Source organism: Pteropus vampyrus, unplaced genomic scaffold (assembly GCF_000151845.1).
Source record: "Pteropus vampyrus isolate Shadow unplaced genomic scaffold, Pvam_2.0 Scaffold80, whole genome shotgun sequence".
In the NCBI taxonomy this organism is placed as follows: domain Eukaryota; kingdom Metazoa; phylum Chordata; class Mammalia; order Chiroptera; family Pteropodidae; genus Pteropus; species Pteropus vampyrus.
This window is the reverse complement of record NW_011888861.1, coordinates 6,533,602-6,555,206: the sequence shown is the minus strand read 5'-3', so window position 1 is coordinate 6,555,206 and position 21,605 is coordinate 6,533,602. Positions and strand designations below refer to the sequence as shown.

Here is a 21,605-nt window from a genome sequence, read left to right as displayed (position 1 = left end):
GGGCATTTCAGCATTTGCTGGTCTGGCTGTGGTCTTTGATTTCTCTCTAGTTTCACATGTCAAAGTGCACATGCAGGAGAGTGAAGGCGTGTGTGTGTGTGTGTGTGTGTGTGTGTGTGTGTGTGTGTGTGAGAGAGAGAGAGAGAGAGAGAGAGATGTGTGTGATGTTTATCTTTTGTGACCGAAATGTGAGAAAATCAAACAAACAAACAAACAAACAAAAATAACATAAGGGAGAGAAGAGGACTTGGTCTAAAATTCAACAGGCTGGGAGCTAACAGTCATATGATAGGTTTGTGCTATAAATTTACGATCCTTTTTAGGAACATGTTTGAGGGAAGACGATGTCCTCTTGCAAGGAGTCTCCTGATACACTGGGTAGATAAGACCAAGAAATTAGTGAGAAATCGTTTATATTTGTTTCCTATGTAATCAACATAAAGTCTATTTGAAGCATCCATATCACTGTCCATTTTCTATTCTTTTTTCTCTTTCCTTTTCCCATATAAATAGATCCTTTTTTGGACAAATAAACACATTTCATTATTAGAATTCCACCTTGCCTGATCCTTTTAGAATTAACAAAAATATTTTTAAAGAATGCAAAAATGCAAATCCAGGCTGGTCAGACAGTCCTAAAATCCATCATGCTGCAGGGAAAAGGAAAAGGTCTGGGGTAGGGGGTTCTTTTAGTTACATCGCAAATAAAGAAAAATGTTTTGTGAAAGATTAGCAGTCATGGGAAACCACTTAGAGATTAATGAAAATGACTACACTATATCACTCCTTTGGGCTCTAGGGCTATTGGTTTAAAAATGAAGCTTTACATTTAAAATTGTGGCTTGATAGATCAAGAGACAGTAGGGGAAATGAGATTTTTAATAAAGGAGAACTACAGAAAACTTTACAAATGAATGTGACCAAAACCCCTCAACTCATGCATTTAAGACTGGGATTTCGTGTTTCCAGGTTTCCACACAGCATGGGATCTGAACTTGAGTTGTTATTTTTTCTAGAAATAGAAGCTCAGAAGAGGCTTTGAGAGGCAGCTGGAAGAAAATAGCTGCAGCCCTACTGAATAAAGAGGGGAAAGGAGACCTGGTATTCCTGCCAGCTGTCTCCCAGCTTCTGTCTCGCCTTCTACCCTCTGACCTTTCCTTGGAAAGTGCTGATGGCCCTTGGGTGATAGATTGGCCCTTTGAGAGTAAACATTAAAAAAGCATGAGTTGCACATCTTCTGTAGCTCCTGGAAGAGTCCAGGTGTCACAGTCGGAGCAGGACAGGAGAGGAGGCATCTTGGGACACATTTTCTACTTTTCATCCCTTCTTTGGTTTGGAAAGTAATCAAGGGCTGTATATGTTGTTTACTGAGGCACAAAAAAAAAAAAGTGGCAATGGGGAGGTCTGGAACTATAATATTTTGTGAATGAATGACTGGATGAATAAATTAAATATATCTTCTATGACATTTTTGTGTTGTCTGGGTTGCGCCTGTCAACCTAACCGTGATTGTCCTTGACAGTTACTCAACAATGAGCCCCAAAGCTTCCTCTCCATTTGAATCACTCTTTGTCATTGCCCCAGAGATCTGTGTTCATCAGAAGCAATATTCTTTAAAGAAGTAAGGACAGTAAGTACAAGGATACCTAGGTAAGGCTCAAGCTAACAAAAGATTTTCTGAGTGCCCAAGCAAACCAGCATTCCTGCCTGAGCCTAAATCAGGTCTTTCACTGAGACTCAGACTGTTGTGGGCATATTTGCTGGGCATTGCTTGGGTCCACCAGAGGTCTGCTTTCTTGTGGGAGGTCAGCTCCACTGACGTGGACATCTGTGCCCTCATGCTGGGCAGGAGTCCTTTAGCAGTAAAAGGATAAGGTGTCATCCTGTGGCATTTCCAACAGTGAAGGCAGGAGACCTCACTGAAGGGCATAATACATACAAGAAAAAATATGGCCAATGCCATTGGATAACAGCAAGACTTGTTTTAGGGACATGTTAAAAATCAAATGGGGACTCTCAGAAACAATTGGAACAATTTGTCCAGATTGGAGATTATATGTTTATGTGACACAGGGAATATTGTATTAAGTCATCTCAATATTTTTCTTAACTCATCCCTCTTGGTTAGAGCCCGTTGCCAATTTAATCCTATACCTCTGAAGAGAAATGGCACAAAGATAATCTAATCAAAATGTGATCTGTCACTCTGTTGATCACCAGAGTTGATATGTTTAAGCAACTGTCAAAGAAAGTGTTTCTTTCTCCTCCGTTTTTCCTCAGTGTCTCACATCTGAGTAGCTCATCAGAAAGGAAAACTTTCCCTACTGTGATCATCCTATCCATCCAGTTTCCAACAGAAAACAGATTATTTACTCATTATGATAACTTAAAGAAGGTTTATTTACCACAGGACTAATTACGATGATGTGGGCAGACTCTAGAATCCTTCTCAACACAGAGCTCCAGACAGCCTCTGTCAAACAACCAGAGTTCACAAATGAAATGAATCTATTTTTCGGTGTAATTAATGTAAATTACTGTTAGTCGCATCTTCCATTAGAACCAAGAAAGCAATAGACTGCTCATCTCTTTTTACATGAAGAAGTTATAGATATGTGAGAGATTCTCAGATGCATCAGGTTAAGAGAGGAGGTAAGTTCTGAATCTGTAACTCCACAAAGTTTTATTATATCATATTTATCTTTTTTATTCCCATGTACCTAGCACCTTATTTGGAAAATGTTCAACCGATATATCTTGATTCATATTGAATTGAATAGGACTAAATTGAAATAAATACTAAATAAGCGTTTAACCCATTTTTCTAAATTGTGGATGTTAACTCCTTCAGGATCTTATTTCCACAAAATAGAAAATAAACCTCAGTTCTTCCTCCTGTAGATGGAGGCCAACATCTTGCCCACTCCATTTCTCTCTTCATTGCTCAGTGATCTCTCTCACTCCATTAAAGTTAATAACAACCAAACTTCTTCTAGGATATACAGAATATCTCCAAATCTTCACATGCTCTCTAAACCTACCTACTCACCTCTACCCCAGCCCCGTCCAGCTATGGAAGCAGCCTCCTCCACCATTTGATACCATCTAAAGCCCTTGTTCTCACACTTTAATGTGCACTTGAATCCCTTGGAGATTCCTGTGTGGCCGTCTCCTGTATTAAAACAACACTGACTGCTGAGCTCCATTCCCAGAGTTTCTGATTTGGTCAATCTGGAGCCCAAGAATTTGATTGGTTAAAGAGTTCCCAGATGATGTGATGCTGCTGGCCCAAGAACCACACTGTCTGAGGCACGGATTTAAAGGAATGCTTCACAATCCTGAGTGCATGTTCGAAATCCCTGGGAGGCTTTAAAAAAAATAAGTGTCAGTGACCAAGCTCTTCCATAATATATTCTGATTTAATTAGTCAAGGATGTGGCCAGCCAAAGGTAGCACAGGTTATCTTGATGTGGTACGTGATTGAGAACACTCATTCAGAAACCACAAAAATGGCAGAGATGAGGAAAATAAACGAAATGCTATAGGAGGAGAACCAAGGATGAGTGTGAAGTTACAACTGGAGAATGGTTTCTGTTCCCACTAGTCTAGTGAAGTGTGGGAATTAGGGTGGCATCGATGCACTAGTTCGGCCTCAGTCTCAGTCTTTTGTCTTGACCTCTTGTGAGACCATATAAAACTTGTTGAAAACTGATGGACAGTTATTAAAAAATATTTTGTGTTCCTAGGGAGAATGTTAACTTCTACAATAGAAATGCAGTAGAGTTATGTATTGAAGGATTTAGAAAAAAAGAAAGCAAGCAAAGGCTAAATTTTAGTTTTCATGCTTCGGGGAGAGGCTAATGGCAAAAGATAAAACAGTATATATTTGATGGCAGAACTTTGTTATATCATCTATACGCAGTTATTCTTGTTGATATTGTTAGTTCTTATACTTCACTCTGAAGGTCTAGACCAATGTCTAGTATGTAATGGATGGATGAAGGGGTGAGTGGATGGATGGATGCATGGATGGATGCGTGGGTGTGTGAACAGACAATGGACTGAAAAACTCATGCAGATTAAGCTAAAGGTGATCAAATCTCTTCGGTCACTTTAAGGTAATAGAATAGTGGACATTTTCTTAATTCCCACATCCCTTATCTTTTGACATCATATTGTTTTAGCATTCGTTTTGATTGATTCTTTAAGTAAAATGGCCTTATTGAAATGAATATGTTCTTTGGTTAACTTCATCAGCTATCTTAATTTCTACTGTAATAACTCAGATAACTCTTTCCAAGTGCAGTCATACTAATTGCTAATATTGAGTTTATGTCTACTGATCCTAATAACACCAAAAGTGTTCACTATATAGGCTCTTGGTTTTTGTACTGTTGGTTTATTTTTTAATGGGTTTCATGCCCAGCAACACACACACTCCCACTGTTATTCCCAAACTAATTTCAACTCAACACAACCAGCATAACTTCAATGCTTTCCATAATTATTACCTCACAATACCTTATCTTATAATCTCATTATACCTTATTATAATGATCTTCTCTTGTAATACCATGGGCCTCACACTGGGGCCACAACCTCCAATAAATAAAGCCCAAAATATTTCTTTTTTTAAGAGTAACTTGTTTATCTGAGATAAGAGGCTTTTTTCAAGTTACCAAAAATAACATTTTACATTTTATACTTATTTTGAAAGGGGACTTTCACATCTCATTCTCATTCAGTCCTCTCAACACTTTTGGCAGCAGGCAGTCTAGGTTGTTTTTATAGCCATTTGTCACATGGCAACACTGGGATACAGAGAAGTAAAGCCATGTAATGTGCCTGAGCGACCTTCTGCTTAATGGTGGAGGCAGCCCGGGAGGCAGGATTCTGGATCCCAGTCTCTTTTCCCTGTCTGTGCTCTTTCCTATGCTATAGCCAGGCTATTGAATAGCTTGAAGAGAATAATGGTAAGGGGAAAATTAAAAATTATTGACTAAAATTCCTGGCAAGAGTCAGGTGCATGGATCAACAATTTTAAGAATGTATTGCCTAGTTTGCAGAGAGAAGAGGTACACGAGCATAGTACTGAGATACAAAAGCAAAACCGCCCTTCAGCCTTCCCAGAGGAATCTCTCTGGTGGCAGGGACACCTTCATGCAGGCCCAGAATTCTGGTCATACCCAAGGGCACAATTCTGCATTAGAGAATTATTAAGTTATTTAATCATCAAAAATCAGTCAAGCCTTTCCTGTGTGCCAGGCACTGTATTAAGTCTAGAAACACAGAGATAAATAAGACATAATTTGTGCCTTTGGGGCATTCTCAGTCTAATTGAGAAACTCTTCATGTAAATGGATATTGTCAGTGTAATGGATGAGGCCATGATCAAGGTAAGGGAACACAGCAGAGGCAGCCTCTAGTTTGGTGTGGTAGGCATCACCGCTTCCCTAAACAATGGGTGTGTGACTGGGTTATCTCAAGGTTGAATAAGGGAGCGAAGGTGAACAAAATATGGAGGCCACACGACAGGGGCAATGTAGGACATGACGAGGAGGGAGTTTGAAATTATTCCTTTTTAAAAATTTATTTACTTTTTATTTTTCAACTATACTTGACATTCAATATTATTTTATATTAGTTTCAGGTTTACAACATTGTGGTTAGACATTTATATAATTTACAAAGTGATCCCCCAATAAGTCTAGTGCCCATCAGGTACCATAAATAGTTATTATGATATTATTCACTATATTCTTTGTACTTTACATGGTTAAGAGAGGAGGTAAGTTCTGAATCTGTAACTCCACAAAGTTTTATTATATCATATTTATCTTTTTTATTCCCATGTACCTAGCACCTTATTTGGAAAATGTTCAACAGATATATCTTGATTCATATTGAATTGAATAGGACTAAATTGAAATAAATACTAAATAAGCGTTTAACCCATTTTTCTCAATTGTGGATGTTAACTCCTTCAGGATCTTATTTCCACAAAATAGAAAATAAACCTCAGTTCTTCCTCCTGTAGATGGAGGCCAACATCTTGCCCACTCCATTTCTCTCTTCATTGCTCAGTGATCTCTCTCACTCCATTAAAGTTAATAACAACCAAACTTCTTCTAGGATATACAGAATATCTCCAAATCTTCACATGCTCTCTAAACCTACCTACTCACCTCTACCCCAGCCCCGTCCAGCTATGGAAGCAGCCTCCTCCACCATTTGATACCACCTAAAGCCCTTGTTCTCACACTTTAATGTGCACTTGAATCCCTTGGAGATTCCTGTGTGGCCGTCTCCTGTATTAAAACAACACTGACTGCTGAGCTCCATTCCCAGAGTTTCTGATTTGGTCAATCTGGAGCCCAAGAATTTGATTGGTTAAAGAGTTCCCAGATGATGTGATGCTGCTGGCCCAAGAACCACACTGTCTGAGGCACGGATTTAAAGGAATGCTTCACAATCCTGAGTGCATGTTCGAATTACCCGGGAGGCTTTAAAAAAAATAAGTGTCAGTGACCAAGCTCTTCCATAATATATTCTGATTTAATTAGTCAAGGATGTGGCCAGCCAAAGGTAGCACAGGTTATCTTGATGTGGTACGTGATTGAGAACACTCATTCAGAAACCACAAAAATGGCAGAGATGAGGAAAATAAACGAAATGCTATAGGAGGAGAACCAAGGATGAGTGTGAAGTTACAACTGGAGAATGGTTTCTGTTCCCACTAGTCTAGTGAAGTGTGGGAATTAGGGTGGCATCGATGCACTAGTTCGGCCTCAGTCTCAGTCTTTTGTCTTGACCTCTTGTGAGACCATATAAAACTTGTTGAAAACTGATGGACAGTTATTAAAAAATATTTTGTGTTCCTAGGGAGAATGTTAACTTCTACAATAGAAATGCAGTAGAGTTATGTATTGAAGGATTTAGAAAAAAAGAAAGCAAGCAAAGGCTAAATTTTAGTTTTCATGCTTCGGGGAGAGGCTAATGGCAAAAGATAAAACAGTATATATTTGATGGCAGAACTTTGTTATATCATCTATACGCAGTTATTCTTGTTGATATTGTTAGTTCTTATACTTCACTCTGAAGGTCTAGACCAATGTCTAGTATGTAATGGATGGATGAAGGGGTGAGTGGATGGATGGATGCATGGATGGATGCGTGGGTGTGTGAACAGACAATGGACTGAAAAACTCATGCAGATTAAGCTAAAGGTGATCAAATCTCTTCGGTCACTTTAAGGTAATAGAATAGTGGACATTTTCTTAATTCCCACATCCCTTATCTTTTGACATCATATTGTTTTAGCATTCGTTTTGATTGATTCTTTAAGTAAAATGGCCTTATTGAAATGAATATGTTCTTTGGTTAACTTCATCAGCTATCTTAATTTCTACTGTAATAACTCAGATAACTCTTTCCAAGTGCAGTCATACTAATTGCTAATATTGAGTTTATGTCTACTGATCCTAATAACACCAAAAGTGTTCACTATATAGGCTCTTGGTTTTTGTACTGTTGGTTTATTTTTTAATGGGTTTCATGCCCAGCAACACACACACTCCCACTGTTATTCCCAAACTAATTTCAACTCAACACAACCAGCATAACTTCAATGCTTTCCATAATTATTACCTCACAATACCTTATCTTATAATCTCATTATACCTTATTATAATGATCTTCTCTTGTAATACCATGGGCCTCACACTGGGGCCACAACCTCCAATAAATAAAGCCCAAAATATTTCTTTTTTTAAGAGTAACTTGTTTATCTGAGATAAGAGGCTTTTTTCAAGTTACCAAAAATAACATTTTACATTTTATACTTATTTTGAAAGGGGACTTTCACATCTCATTCTCATTCAGTCCTCTCAACACTTTTGGCAGCAGGCAGTCTAGGTTGTTTTTATAGCCATTTGTCACATGGCAACACTGGGATACAGAGAAGTAAAGCCATGTAATGTGCCTGAGCGACCTTCTGCTTAATGGTGGAGGCAGCCCGGGAGGCAGGATTCTGGATCCCAGTCTCTTTTCCCTGTCTGTGCTCTTTCCTATGCTATAGCCAGGCTATTGAATAGCTTGAAGAGAATAATGGTAAGGGGAAAATTAAAAATTATTGACTAAAATTCCTGGCAAGAGTCAGGTGCATGGATCAACAATTTTAAGAATGTGTTGCCTAGTTTGCAGAGAGAAGAGGTACACGAGCATAGTACTGAGATACAAAAGCAAAACCGCCCTTCAGCCTTCCCAGAGGAATCTCTCTGGTGGCAGGGACACCTTCATGCAGGCCCAGAATTCTGGTCATACCCAAGGGCACAATTCTGCATTAGAGAATTATTAAGTTATTTAATCATCAAAAATCAGTCAAGCCTTTCCTGTGTGCCAGGCACTGTATTAAGTCTAGAAACACAGAGATAAATAAGACATAATTTGTGCCTTTGGGGCATTCTCAGTCTAATTGAGAAACTCTTCATGTAAATGGATATTATCAGTGTAATGGATGAGGCCATGATCAAGGTAAGGGAACACAGCAGAGGCAGCCTCTAGTTTGGTGTGGTAGGCATCACCGCTTCCCTAAACAATGGGTGTGTGACTGGGTTATCTCAAGGTTGAATAAGGGAGCGAAGGTGAACAAAATATGGAGGCCACACGACAGGGGCAATGTAGGACATGACGAGGAGGGAGTTTGAACTTTATTCCTTTTTAAAAATTTATTTACTTTTTATTTTTCAACTATACTTGACATTCAATATTATTTTATATTAGTTTCAGGTTTACAACATTGTGGTTAGACATTTATATAATTTACAAAGTGATCCCCCAATAAGTCTAGTGCCCATCAGGTACCATAAATAGTTATTATGATATTATTCACTATATTCTTTGTACTTTACATCCCTATGACTGTTTTGTAACTATTAATTTGTATTTCTTAATCCTTTTACCTTTTTCACCTAGTCCCGTAATCCAAATCCTATCTGGCAGCCATCAGTTTGCTATCTATGAGTCTGTTTCTGTTTTGTTTGTTTATTTTATTCTTTAGATTCCACATAGAAGTGAAATCATGTGGTATTTGTCTTTCTCTGTCTGACTTATTTCACTTAGCCTAATACCCTCTAGGTGCATCCATGTTATCACAAAATAAACTTTATTCTTAGTGCAATGTCAAGCCATCGAAAGCTGTTAGCAGAGATGTGAAACAATCTATCCACAGCCTTCCATTCCCCCTCCTCCTTCTTTGCCCCTTCTCAGCACCAAAATTCTTAGAAGTCTGGCAGAGACTGGCCATCAGAAGATGCCCAGAGATGAAAATGCTGAGGCTTACAGACAAACGCCAGCTCATCCTAGGTCTCACATCTGTGAAGTAGTGACCCATGATAGTCACTGGCATGCATTGTACTATCCCTGAAGCCACCTTGGGGCTTTCATCATACGTGAAACCTGCTGAAGAGAAGGAACTAAAGAGGTAGACAAAGATGCGAGACCTCTGAAAACCTTGAGAAGAAAAAGGTTCAAGAAGTTTCTATTAATCAAAGGCATCATATGATAGAGAAAGGTCAAGCAAAACGATGGCTCTACAGAGGCCACTGGACTTGGCAATTAAATTATCCATGACCATGGCAAGAAATGATTCAGTAGAGCAAGGTTTCTCTACCTTAGCACTGTAGTTGCTTTGGACCATATGATTTTTTGTGTGGGGGCTGTTCTGTGCATCATAGGATATTTAGCAGCATCACTGAGCTCTAACCCACTAGATACCAGTAGCACACTCTACAATCATGACAACCAAAAGTGTCTCCACATGTTGCCAAATGTACCAGGAGGTGGGGCGTGACAAAAGCATTCCAGGTTGAGAATCGGTGCAATAGAGTAGTGTGGACAGAAGCTGAATATGATGGGTCTTTTGAGAGGTCTGGCAGCCAAGGGTAGGCAAGAGATGGGAATTTCCTGGGGGAAGAAGTGGGGTTAAGAGGATGGTGCCAGTGTTGTTGTTTGGTTATGTCTTATTTCTAACGAAGAAAACATTTGTTTGCCTTAGGGAAAGAACTAGAAGAGAGAGAAAGGTTAAAGACAATGAATAGTAATGAGACTGCATTCATTTAATTACTTCACAACCATTAAATATCTCCAGTTACCAGACTCTGTACCAGGCACTGAGGATTCCATGGCAAGCAAACAAGAGGTTCCTTGCTCAAAACCTACTGAAAATTTCAAAATGACAGCAGAGCATTAAACCCCAAGACACAAGCCCCGTCTAGGCAGGGGTACCTGTGCAACTGCCCAGGTCACAAGCCTGTGAATTGGCCCTGGTGGTGAATGGGGCAGATGTGGCCCTGCCTTGAAGAGCTTCAATCCTGGGGACAAGACAGACAATAATAGGAGGTATAACAAGCACCAAGATACAGGGGATGCAGGACTATGGCCATATTCTGTAGAGCCACCTTAAACAAAAGGTTAGTGAACAGAGGAAGTGATATTTAAGGTATAAGCTATGATGGGGATTGTCATGAGTTAGCCAGACAAAGAGAAAGGGAAAGAATAGTTAGATATAAGGAAAAGCATGTAAGTCTGGAAGGAACTAAGAAGAGATCCTTATGTCTAAAGGACAGAATGAGGAAGATTCTTGGCAAGCAGCTAGATCATAAAGAATCTGATAGGCCATTGGATGCTTTGACTTCCTCCTGCAGGCACTGGGAAGGCATGCATGGTTTTCAAGCAGGGAGTGTGTGTGTTGTGGTTAGATTTGACCTTTATAAAGACCATTCTGTCTGGGGTGGAGGAGGACTGGAGTGGGGCAGGCTGGCAGCAACCAGGAGAGATACTGGTGGTCTGCTTTCCTGAGGGGGTGGTGGTCGGATAGTATGAGAAATGGTCTGAACTTGGTGGTTGATCGGCTATCAAAGGAGAAGTACAGAAATGATGATTCCCAGCTTCCTGTTTAGGCAGCAGCTCATTGGGAGTCCAAACTATCTAGACAGGAGGGAAAGAAGATGGATTCATTCATTTGGGACCCTTTAAGTCCGACAGCCCATAGGAGTATAAGGCGGACATTGGAAAGATGGTCTGGAACTCAAAACTACGACTGGAGGTACAGATTTTGGAATCATCAGCATCTAGATGTTAACTGAAGTCAGGCTTGTTGATGAGATCATCCAGGGAGCATGTGTGACATCAGAACTGGTAGGATCTGGGTTAAATAATTACTAAATGAGTACCTTTTATATTCTCCATGGTCTCCTAAAAATTGGTGATGTAGTGGTGACTAAGGACAACAGAAATGCCCCAGCCCAGAAGCTGTCATGGAACTGACAGCTTCTCAGGCAAGGTTCTGAAGGAGGTGGAGGGGAAAGAATTCAGTGCTCCCCCCATGCCTGTCTCCACTTGTGTTTCCTATCTAGGGCATCTGTTGGGAACCTCTGTCTCCTCCTGCCTTAGGAGAGAAGACCTTGTGTTCTATCCTTCTCCATGAGTACCTTTGCATTTCTTTTTCCATCTGTCTGCAAAAACATTACTGCCCTCTGGGGCTGAGATGCAGAAAATCTAAGTTAATTCTGCTTTTCTTTTTCCTTAAATGCAGATACAGCTTCAGAGATCTAAACTTTAAAATCAGGGCCCTCAAAACAATAAGCAGTTGTAAATGCTAATGAAAGCTGTGACCTTGTTCTAAAGCCTGCAGAAGGCTCATTAACGCTGTGCAGTGGAATGAATCTTTGTCGGCCTCCTCCAGTCAGACCAGCAAAACCTACAAGGGTTTTGTCACTTCTCTGGGGAGATGCCATCATGCACAAAGACAACACTCCTCTGCTCTGCATATATTTAAAGCATCTCGCCACTACATTCCCTAGCATTCTCCTTTTCCCAAGGATAAACTAAAGTGCTGTTTGTTTGGGGGGTTGTTTGTTGCACAAAAAAAAGAAAGAGTTTGTTTGCTTGTTTATGGTCACCGGTATAGACGAGTTCAGCCTATTAAAAAGCAAGATGCATTCTCGAATGTTGAAAGAAAATAGAAGCCTCATATATAGCGATTGATGGCATGTGGCATTTAAATGGAAACTGTGATTTTTTCAGTTCACAGTAAATGGAAATCATTTAGCTGTGGTCCATGGTAAAGAAGAAATCATTTGAACCATGGAAACAATTTTGCTGCTCAGAGATGTCTTATAAACCAGGGTCGCATACATAATAATAGCAAAGCTATTTAAATAGATCACTTGAAAGTACATTTAATGTTTACTTTGGGATAACTCATTTTCTATTAATGTTTAACTTCCAAAAAGGTTTCCCTTGCTACCAATGGTCATGTCTAAATATATAGTCAGAAAGAAAAATTTTTTAATTTAATGTTAAGCTAATTCAGACACAGTTACTTAAATCTATTAGCAAGGTGGGGGTAAGAGACACAATACATTACGAAGGCATCTCTACTTTTACTCTTGGAGTTGTCAGCTCCTTGGAATTATAAAGTTGACCACTTCGTTAATACAGTAATTATGCCCTTTTATTTAGCTTTTTCTATGAACCAATACTTCTGCACAAGGGAGATTTTAATAGGAACCAAGCAGAGGCTGCTTTGCTTGGTGAAGATGCCAGGCTGCCCTGGGTGCTCCGGTAAGATTCTGATGATTAGAATTCTGAAGTTAGAGCTTTATTCCTCTGGTTTGTGAATTTGGCTCCATTCAAAGACATCCCCCTCAAGAAAAGATTATATTTTAAACTACTATAAGTCATGTTTATCATAGTCCAACTTGAAAGAGTAAGTAAAAGCCATCCATTGGGAACTCCCTTATTAAATGCAATACCCAGACATACAAACCTACATATGACACCCTGTATCTTGCTTCCTCTTGTCACAGCAAAGGGCTGTCTCCTCCTCCATGTGAAAAGTAAGGCCTTCTCCGTTCCTTGGATCCCAACCCCTCCTGTCCTGTCAGGACTACTACGCTATCAGCGGAGCCTTCTCCCTTCTTATATATTTAGCTTTTCACCTCCACCAACCACCATGTACTCTCAATCCTCTCCATTAAATGTGTTCATTCCTCTTCAATTAAAAAATATAAACCTTCCCAGAGCCTCCTTCAACTCCAACACTCTCATCCCCTTCAAAGCCAGGCTTCGTAGAAGAGTCCTACACACTTGTTATGTCCATTTTCTCACCTCTGTTCTCAATGCACTCCAGCCTGGCTTCTGTTCCCAGCACTCCCTGAAAGAGCTCTAGATAGGTGAGGTTGATAATAACCCATGTGACCCACGTGACGCTAAACCCAGTGGATATTTTTTCAGGCCTCATCTGACCTTTCGGCAGCTCTTAGCACTTTTTGTTGATCATGCTCATCTTCTTACTTTGCTTCCATGATGTGATCTTCTAGTTTTTATCCTGCCTCCATGTACTGTCCCTCCTCTAACTACCTGGCAGGTTCCTCTTCCTCCCTATGAGCATTAAATATTGGAATTCTAATAAGGCTCCGTCCTAAGCTCCTTCCTCCTCTCATTTCATACTCTCTCCACACTCGTGACTTCAAATATTATCTCTGTTGCAGACTAGTCACAAATTTCTATCATTGGCCTAGACTTCTTCTCTCCATCTGAGCTCAATGTATCCAACTGCCTACTTGACATCTGTACTTTGATGTTGCAAAAGCATCCAGTTCAACAGATCCAAACTGAAACTCATGGTTCCCTTCTGTCTTTCCCCTGTCCTCCCCCAAATTCCCTGGATCCCTTCGAGTATTCCTGTCTCAGTGAATAGCATTACCATTTGCCCAGTTGTGTAAGTTATAAAACGTAAAAGATACCTGTCTATCTCTTCCTTCCTTCTCTGTCCATATATGCTATGTCTCCATGGTCCATCAACTAGGACCTTGCACATCTACCACCATACACTAGTGCAAGCATCCACCATCCTCTACCAGGTGTGCAATAGCCTTCTAAGTCTTCTACGCAAACTGATTCTTCCCTCGACCCTTCAATCTCTACAATGATCTACACGATCTCTTGTAAATCTAAAAGGTTCATTTGCTTCTCTCCTCACCTTAAAATTTAAACTCTTCAGTGGCTTCACATTGTTCCTTGAAAAAAAATCAAAATCCTGAACACAGCCTACATGGGCCACATGGCCTGGCCCCTGCCTCACTTCCCACCATTCTTCTTCCCCTTGCTCTTTCCACTCCAGCAACCTGGCTCCCTCAATCCTTCAGATCTGGGCACAGTATCAGTTCCTCTGTGAAGCTTTTCCTGATGACCTAATTTGGTAGTATCCTAGTATCACTGCCCCAGGTGCCCTACTGCAGTTACATTTTATACTTAGTTCTGTGACTATATATGATGATTGACTGCCGCCCACAGCCCCTTCCAGTCTTTAAGTTCCAGAAGGGCAGAAATTTCATTTGTTTTTGCTCATCACTGTACCTCAGTGACTAGCACAGAACCTGACCCAGAGCTGGCACTCACATAATTTGTGGAATGAAAGAATGAATTTATATTTGAATATGGCCGAGTATATAGCATTTGCTTTTAAAAACAGGTTTTGATGGAAGGTCTTGACATAGAGTAAGGGAAAGTTACCAGGGATAGAATCGAGATCGTACCTCAACAAAAACTATCTCCTTCACGATTTTTCCAAACACCTGGTCCCACTTCTACATATGTCCTAATCCGACTGACCCTCCAGGTAACCAAGCTGAGAAGCTGCAAGAATATGTCGTGCCTTCTAAACTTCCATGAGACTCTAAATTATGTCCAACTTGCTTACCGTTTTGAGGACGTTTTATTAGAGTCTAGTTCCTGAAAATTGTTGACCCAATTTTAACATGCGAATTTTAATTACTATCATGCCCCCGCTAAGCTGTGAGCTCTTTATGAATCGTCGGTGCTCAGTCTTCAATGGAGTTCTTAGTAGATCGGTGGATAAAAAAAGGAAAACAAAAGTTAGGATTCTTATGTCTTGGTAATCTCATCCAGGTACTCAAGCTCAAAAGCTCACAGGGGCCAAGAATGATCGGAAAGGAAGAAAGCAAGAGAGATGACACTGTGCTCACATGTATTATCTGAGTGAGTGCTGGGGACAGGGCTAACATGAACACACATACCCTATCTAAAGGCACTCAGGTGGGAAAAATCACAACCCCTGAGTATGCCAGGGAGAACCTGTAGAGTCAAATCCAGCCCAGCAACCATCAGTTTGCAACTTCTGACTAGTGTGGTATTGTGGTTGTGGTAGACAAAATATCAGCCACCAAAAGACACCCATTCTCTAATCCCCAAACCTGTGAACATGTAACCTTTCATGGCAAAAGGGACTTTGCAGCCATAATGAAGTTAAAAATTTTGAGATAAGGTGATTATTCTGGATTGTCTGTGTGGGCACAACGTAATCATGGAGTCCTTATAAGAGAAGACAGGAGGGTCAGAGTCAGAGAGATTGGGAGGTGCTACACTGCCGGAAGAGGCACAGGGAATGCAGACAGCCTCTGCAAGGCAAGGAAACAGATTATCCCCTTCTTCCAGAAGGAACACACTCCTATTAACATCTTGATTTTAGCCCAATGAAATGCATTTTGGACTTCAGACCACCAGAACTGTAAGATAATACGTTTGTGTTATTTAAAGCCACTAAATATGTGCTAATTTGTTACTGCAGCAATAGGAAGCTAATACACTCCAGAGTATTCAGGCTATAGAGACAGAATATTCGCCTAGGGTTAAGTCTTGGCTCTGTCATGTGCTAGCCGTGTGACCTGGGGCAAGGTATGCAGAAAAAGAATGTAGGCCCAGCAGAGTCCAATTTCTTGTCCACGGAAAGTATGTTCAGAGCAAAGCCAGAACTAGAACCCAAACCCCCTAACTCTTGAGTTGTTTTGTGCTGTGTCGTTGCAATGCCACAGTATCATTTTCTTACCAAATCTCATTTCTTAAATTCAAAATAGCTAATTATAGCACATTCCCCTCGAGAGGGCTTAACCACATTTTATAGCTATGATTAGCCTTGAGGTTCTCAGACCCTTTCAAGAGAAATGAAACATAAATAAAGGGCCTCATTTGAAATCACGTGTGTTTGACTAAAAGGATGCCTGATTAATAATAGGATTTTCTTTGATTATTAGTTGAGTCACTCATTGTTTTTTCCTCTCCAAACATGACCCATAAGAAAGACAAAAAGAAAAAGCCAGCACAGAACCAGGCAGCGTGGCTGGTAATGGAATGGATGGCCTGCTTAGCACAAGCCAACGGGCAAATAATCTGCAGACACTTTTAGGTGTAAGTTGCCAAAACATTGACCCAACTTCCAAGATGCAAGCTCTACCTTGAATCTGGAGGGCTTGTTCAAAACACACTGCCCCAAAAACTGTAGCTTTATTTAATGGCTGGGTTTTACCAATTGGTCCCATCAAGGTAGCTGTGCATCCTCATAAGAACAAGTATTCTTGGGGAACATAAATTAGAAGGTGAGGGAGAGCCTCTAAGAAGCTCATTCTAAGTGGAGTCAGTGACTGCATTCCAGACCTATGACACCAGTGTGCTCAGTTGTATAATCTCAAGTTTCCTGCTGCAGTATCAGAATGCTAGTTCAGAAAGGACTTCGAGACTGCTGAGTCCAAATTTAGAACCTCTGATATTGTGAATTTCCAAATATGAAGCTGGCCCCCATCAATAGGGATTAATAATGCTTTTAAGGGATCTTTTGAGGGGAAAAAAAATGAATAATGAACGTGAGAATGTCCTTATAAACTTAAAACACTTTGGAATACAATTTCCAGCAGTTTCCAGGGTGCTATAGATTTAGGCATCGTACTAAAAATCTCTGGCATTTAAGCCCACTCCTACCTGTCTACAGCATATGTGGTGATGATATTGGGGCATTACAGAATTGTTTTCTGGCCCAGCATGACAAAGAACTACAAGTGACAATAAGCATTGAATTTAAAATGTTTATACTTGGCAACTGCATGGACTTCATATTTTCACTCTAAGTCTCTCTTCAGATTCCATGATGTAAAGGTCTTGCCAACTATAGATACTAGTTGCCAATATTTGGGGAAGGACTAGAACCTCTACTACAAGGAGAACTTTCTACCCCGTAGGTCCCAGTGGAGGACTTCAAGAAGCCTCAAACTCCTTCCATACTTTTCTCATCTCACACATACTTCATCCCAATAGGTGAAGCAGAATGCTGAATAATTGCAGGTTGTGAAATAATTTACAAGAGCTTCAAAAATACAAATTCCTCTGTGAATGCTGAGGCCCACCATGTTTGTGTTGACCATTCCTGAAACTTTATACTGGCATTCGAGCATGTAGTTCTCCTCTTTGGTGCCCTTCCCATTCTCTGGTGACTTCTGTCACTACATGGTACCCGCACATTGTCTGTCTCCACCCCCTGCTGTTGCATCATAGCAAGTTCGTGCCCTTGCTGTGTTTCACTTGTTATGGCTAAATTACTAGATAATAGGAGTGTCACTTCTGTTCCTGTTCATTTGTCATTCCATGTCTAATAAGACTGAGTGATGACGGGTGGGGACAAGAAGAAGAGCAGCTATTGTTCTTTGCAGATGAGACAGGCTCTCTCACATCTCCCCGGGACCATGGGACTCTATATTCTAACTGGGTCTGCACAAACATGGCGAGAAGCAAGCTCTAACCTCAGGGTTGGGGAAGAAAGGCAGAGGCCAAGGTCCCAAAGTTAGGAGGCCACAAGGAAAGAAAGGGACTTCTGTGAAGAGTCCACTTGCCCGCAGGCACCGGAGGAGCAGGGCTGGGGAGGGGCATGAAGGGAGGAAGGAGGAGGGTCAGTTCTGCGTGACATGACGTATGGCGCCTTTCCAGGGGTTGAAATTGAGGAACTGAGGAGGCGTTGGTGGTGAAAGTCAGTCCTGCGGAGCCCACGATGGAACAACAGCTCCAGCCACTGGCTCTGTCTCATGTATCTACAAGGGCTGGGGAGATTAATGACCCAAGGAGGATATGATATGGTCCAAAAACTTTTCCTGGATTTTTTCCGTAGGCGGCTGAGCCAGAGGCCGACTGCAGAGGAGTTGGAGCAGAGGAACATTTTGAAACGTAAGTGACTAAGCCTGTGGCAATTCCTGAGGTGTGGCAGTGGCTTTAGTTATAATTTAATCATAGGCCACAAGATTTGTCCCTTGTGCCTGTGTGGAAATGATTGAGAATGCCTCTGGTGGCTGAGGCTCCATCGTATATGTTGGAACATCCAAGACAACCTCCCTACAGAGAGGGCAAATTCGAATCTACTTGGCTCATTAGAAGCTCACAGTATGCTGCAACCACCTTCCCTTCGGTGGGCTATAAAGTCAGAAAGAAGCTGAAATTTGATTGTGTGAGAACTTATTAAATGATTTTAAAGGAGTTTGGTCACCTTTAAATCAAAATTGGCTTAAAAATTACAAATATGTTGATGGTTAAAATAAGGCAAAGAGCCACTTGAAACCTGGGACTAGAAAATGTGACTTTCCATTGCAGCTGGCTGCTGTTGATCAAATCTCCCCTCCTTTTCTTTGAAAGCTAAATTTAAAGTCTAAGAAAGCATTTCCAAGGAGAAATGCTTCGTGCGCATCTCTCAGGACCCCCACAGCTGGCCGATGGTGTGCCTGCCTCATGCTCTCGTACAAGGAACACTGGTTGTCACTGCGGTTGTGGACAGAAAATATAAATGAGTCCTTTGTTTGATTTAGGACTTAGAGATATTTGAATACATACAGAAAATCCACTTGGTGCTTAATATATAGATTATATCATATATATTATAATTATATATATTATAAAAGAAATCAAGCGTCTCATGAATACCATTGTGCCTCAATTTAGTGGGAGATATTGAATTATCAAAAAGTAAAACTTCTGCTAACATTCTGCTCGGTCCTTACTATCACTCTCACCGACACTTTCCTCAAGGTGGTCGACAAATAATATTTAGTTTAATTCGCAACCCTTTCTTCCCACGTGCACATCCCCTTCTAACCTCGCAGAAGAGAGAAATATACTCTATGCAGAATTTCATAGAAATGCTATTTTATGTTTGTGCTCACGTGCCCGTGCGCACACGCGCACACGCGCACATGCACACACATACACACGCTGCAATCATGTGAAACCTCAGTTTGCATGGGTGGGTATTTCCGCTTAGGCCAAACTAAAATGTTCTTGATTTTACTTTCTACCCCTCTTCACTGTGATCTCCTGACCTCGTCAGTATGGAATAGTTTACTGAGGGTGAGCTGTTGAATCTCCCCTGGGAAGTCTGTAGTGGGAGGTGTGTGGGTGGGCAGACCCACCACAGCAGCCACCTGCATGATGTTTGCCTTCACTTACGCGTTCCCTCCCTGAGCCAGGCCAGACACCACTTCCCCACCTCTCATGGGGTATTCTCTTCAGGATTGGCCTTCCTCAGTCTTGAGTACACCTCACATATTTCCTAGGTCTCTAGGAATTTATGTGCATATTTTTTTAACCGATGGGTGCCATTAGAGCTTCTAAGCTTAATATGCTGTCAAAGAGAATTAGAACCTTTTCAGATGATTTCCATGGTCGAGGAAGCACTTGGCCTGTGTCACGTTTCCTTTTCTGCCCCAACCTGATACCTGATCTATTATACACTCTTCATTGTTAGAGATAAAGAAAAACAGAAAGGTGTCCATTTATTCTAAAATCACAAATCAGGCAAATGTGCTTCCTTCTCCCTCTGCTGCTTCACCCATACACACAGGCCTAACACAGATCTGTTGTCTTCTAAAGGAATCTCTGTAAATTGAGTCATGGGGCCAGACTGTACTTGTGATCTCTTACCTTGACTCCTAAACTGAAAGAAGCTAAAAACTTCTACAGGATCGTTCGGGTTTCAGAAAACAGTGCTTCTGTCAGCGAAGACGAGGGTTTTAGAAAGAGAAGGTGTCAAATCCTCAGCTCACCTCTGGCTTGCTGAGGACACCAGCTCCCCCTTCCTGCTTAACCACATCCCTGGGAGATTACGGGCTGGTTCTTTGTGTTGGGTTTTTATTGCCATCCAGAAAGATACTCAAATCGTAGAGACAGTTACTTATGTCGAGTAAGCCCAAGGGGCTTAGATTCAGGGGACCAAAGCAGCTTAAAAGATTGTTCCCTTGTTCCCTTCTATTCTATTTCCTCTTCCTTCTTGTCCTATTCAAATAGCTACAAATTAAAGAACTACCTGACCAAATCCAAACGGCTTGATCATTTCCCAGTTCCAGACCTTTTTGGAAATGAATTAATTGTCCCTGACTGGTTCTTATTCTACCCCTGCATTCAGGGACTTCGTTTTCCTAAATATGTTTTTCTTTTTTTTTTTTTTCTGTCCATCGATTCTGATGGTGAAATGAGAAATTTTCAGTGGTCTAAGAAAACATCCTCAAAAAAATTATTCTAAAACTTAAATTTTGAGCTTTAGCTCATTTGAAGAAGTGTCTCCCTGAGGGTGCTAGAGAAGGTACACAGAGGCATCAGGGCTCTGTAGTGAAGCCTGAGTCTGGGCCTGACTTTCAGCCCCACCCTGTCCAGCACTGCAGGCCAATGCTTGCTCTGTTCAGCAGCCAATGAGGCACTGTGCACATCTGAGCACATAATGAGCACACTCTGTTGGTGGCAGCAGGTGATGACATCATGGGCTTTTCCTGGCCTCTCTTCCCAGTTGCCTAATGAGATTGCCTTGGTACTCTTGGCCTGAGAAAACCTGACCCTGGGTTTGTAAATGGCTTGGAACTAAAGGTATAGATTCCATAGGTGGTCTTGGAGGCCCACCCCTGAGAGGGACCTCCGAAACATATATAGGAGCTGGCAGTTCCATGATCTGTCACAGAATGCTGACATTCGTGACTTGGAAAAGGACCTGTAGAGAGAGAGAGCCCTAACTAGATTCTGAAGCTGGTCACCAGTAATAAGGAGGAGGGTCAGCCCCAAGCAAAATGTGACAGGGGGGAAGAAGCAATATCTTTGAGTGAGAGGAAAAAAAAAAAAGCTGGACTATTTGTCTAACTAATTAGCCATGTAGCGTATGACGGACCAGCCACTTAACTCCCCTGGACTTTCACATCCTCATTTACAAACTGGGAGTGGTAGACTCATTGGTCTCTCTAATTCTGTGAGTTTGTCCATGTCAATCAAGTGCCTCAAACTGCCTCCTGAACACCCACCATCCAGACTAGACTTTTCCTTCCCTTCCTCCCACCTGTATGCAGCTGTCTGGGGTCTCCCTTCTTCTGGGTCTTGCTGTCTGCCTCCCAACTTATCTTTGACAGATTAGTTCATACTGAGATGTTAATGGAGGCTGACTAGTTTAATGGGTTTTTATCCAAATGAAATTGGCATTTTTAAAGGGTGCTCTGAGAGGGAGAGATGAGATCTTTAAATCCAAAGGAAGGAGCCCCACCGTGGGTGGTTTGGGGGCACTGTGGGGCAAGCTGCAGCGGGGACCTCTGGCGACCTCAGCCCATGGCAGGCCGTGGGCATTTCTGGTACTGCCCTCATGCAAGATCTTGATCTCTACAGCCAGCCAAATCATGCCACTGGAGGTTTCACTCACAGGCCTGAATTCTGCTCGAAACTGCCATTGTTTCTTCTAGTGG

General features: G+C 41.3%; 1 protein-coding gene across 8 annotated transcripts in view; it reads left to right on the top strand.

The window, feature by feature from the left end:
- Positions 1-21,605, top strand: part of PHACTR1 (phosphatase and actin regulator 1) — a 525,402-nt gene that overhangs the window by 494,452 nt on the left and 9,345 nt on the right. For all 8 annotated transcript variants that reach the window (XM_011362890.2, XM_023532264.1, XM_023532263.1 and 5 more), the window contains one exon: positions 18,014-18,069. In XM_011362890.2, coding sequence (XP_011361192.1) covers positions 18,014-18,069 — 56 coding nt within the window. The remainder of the gene's footprint in view (positions 1-18,013; positions 18,070-21,605) is intronic.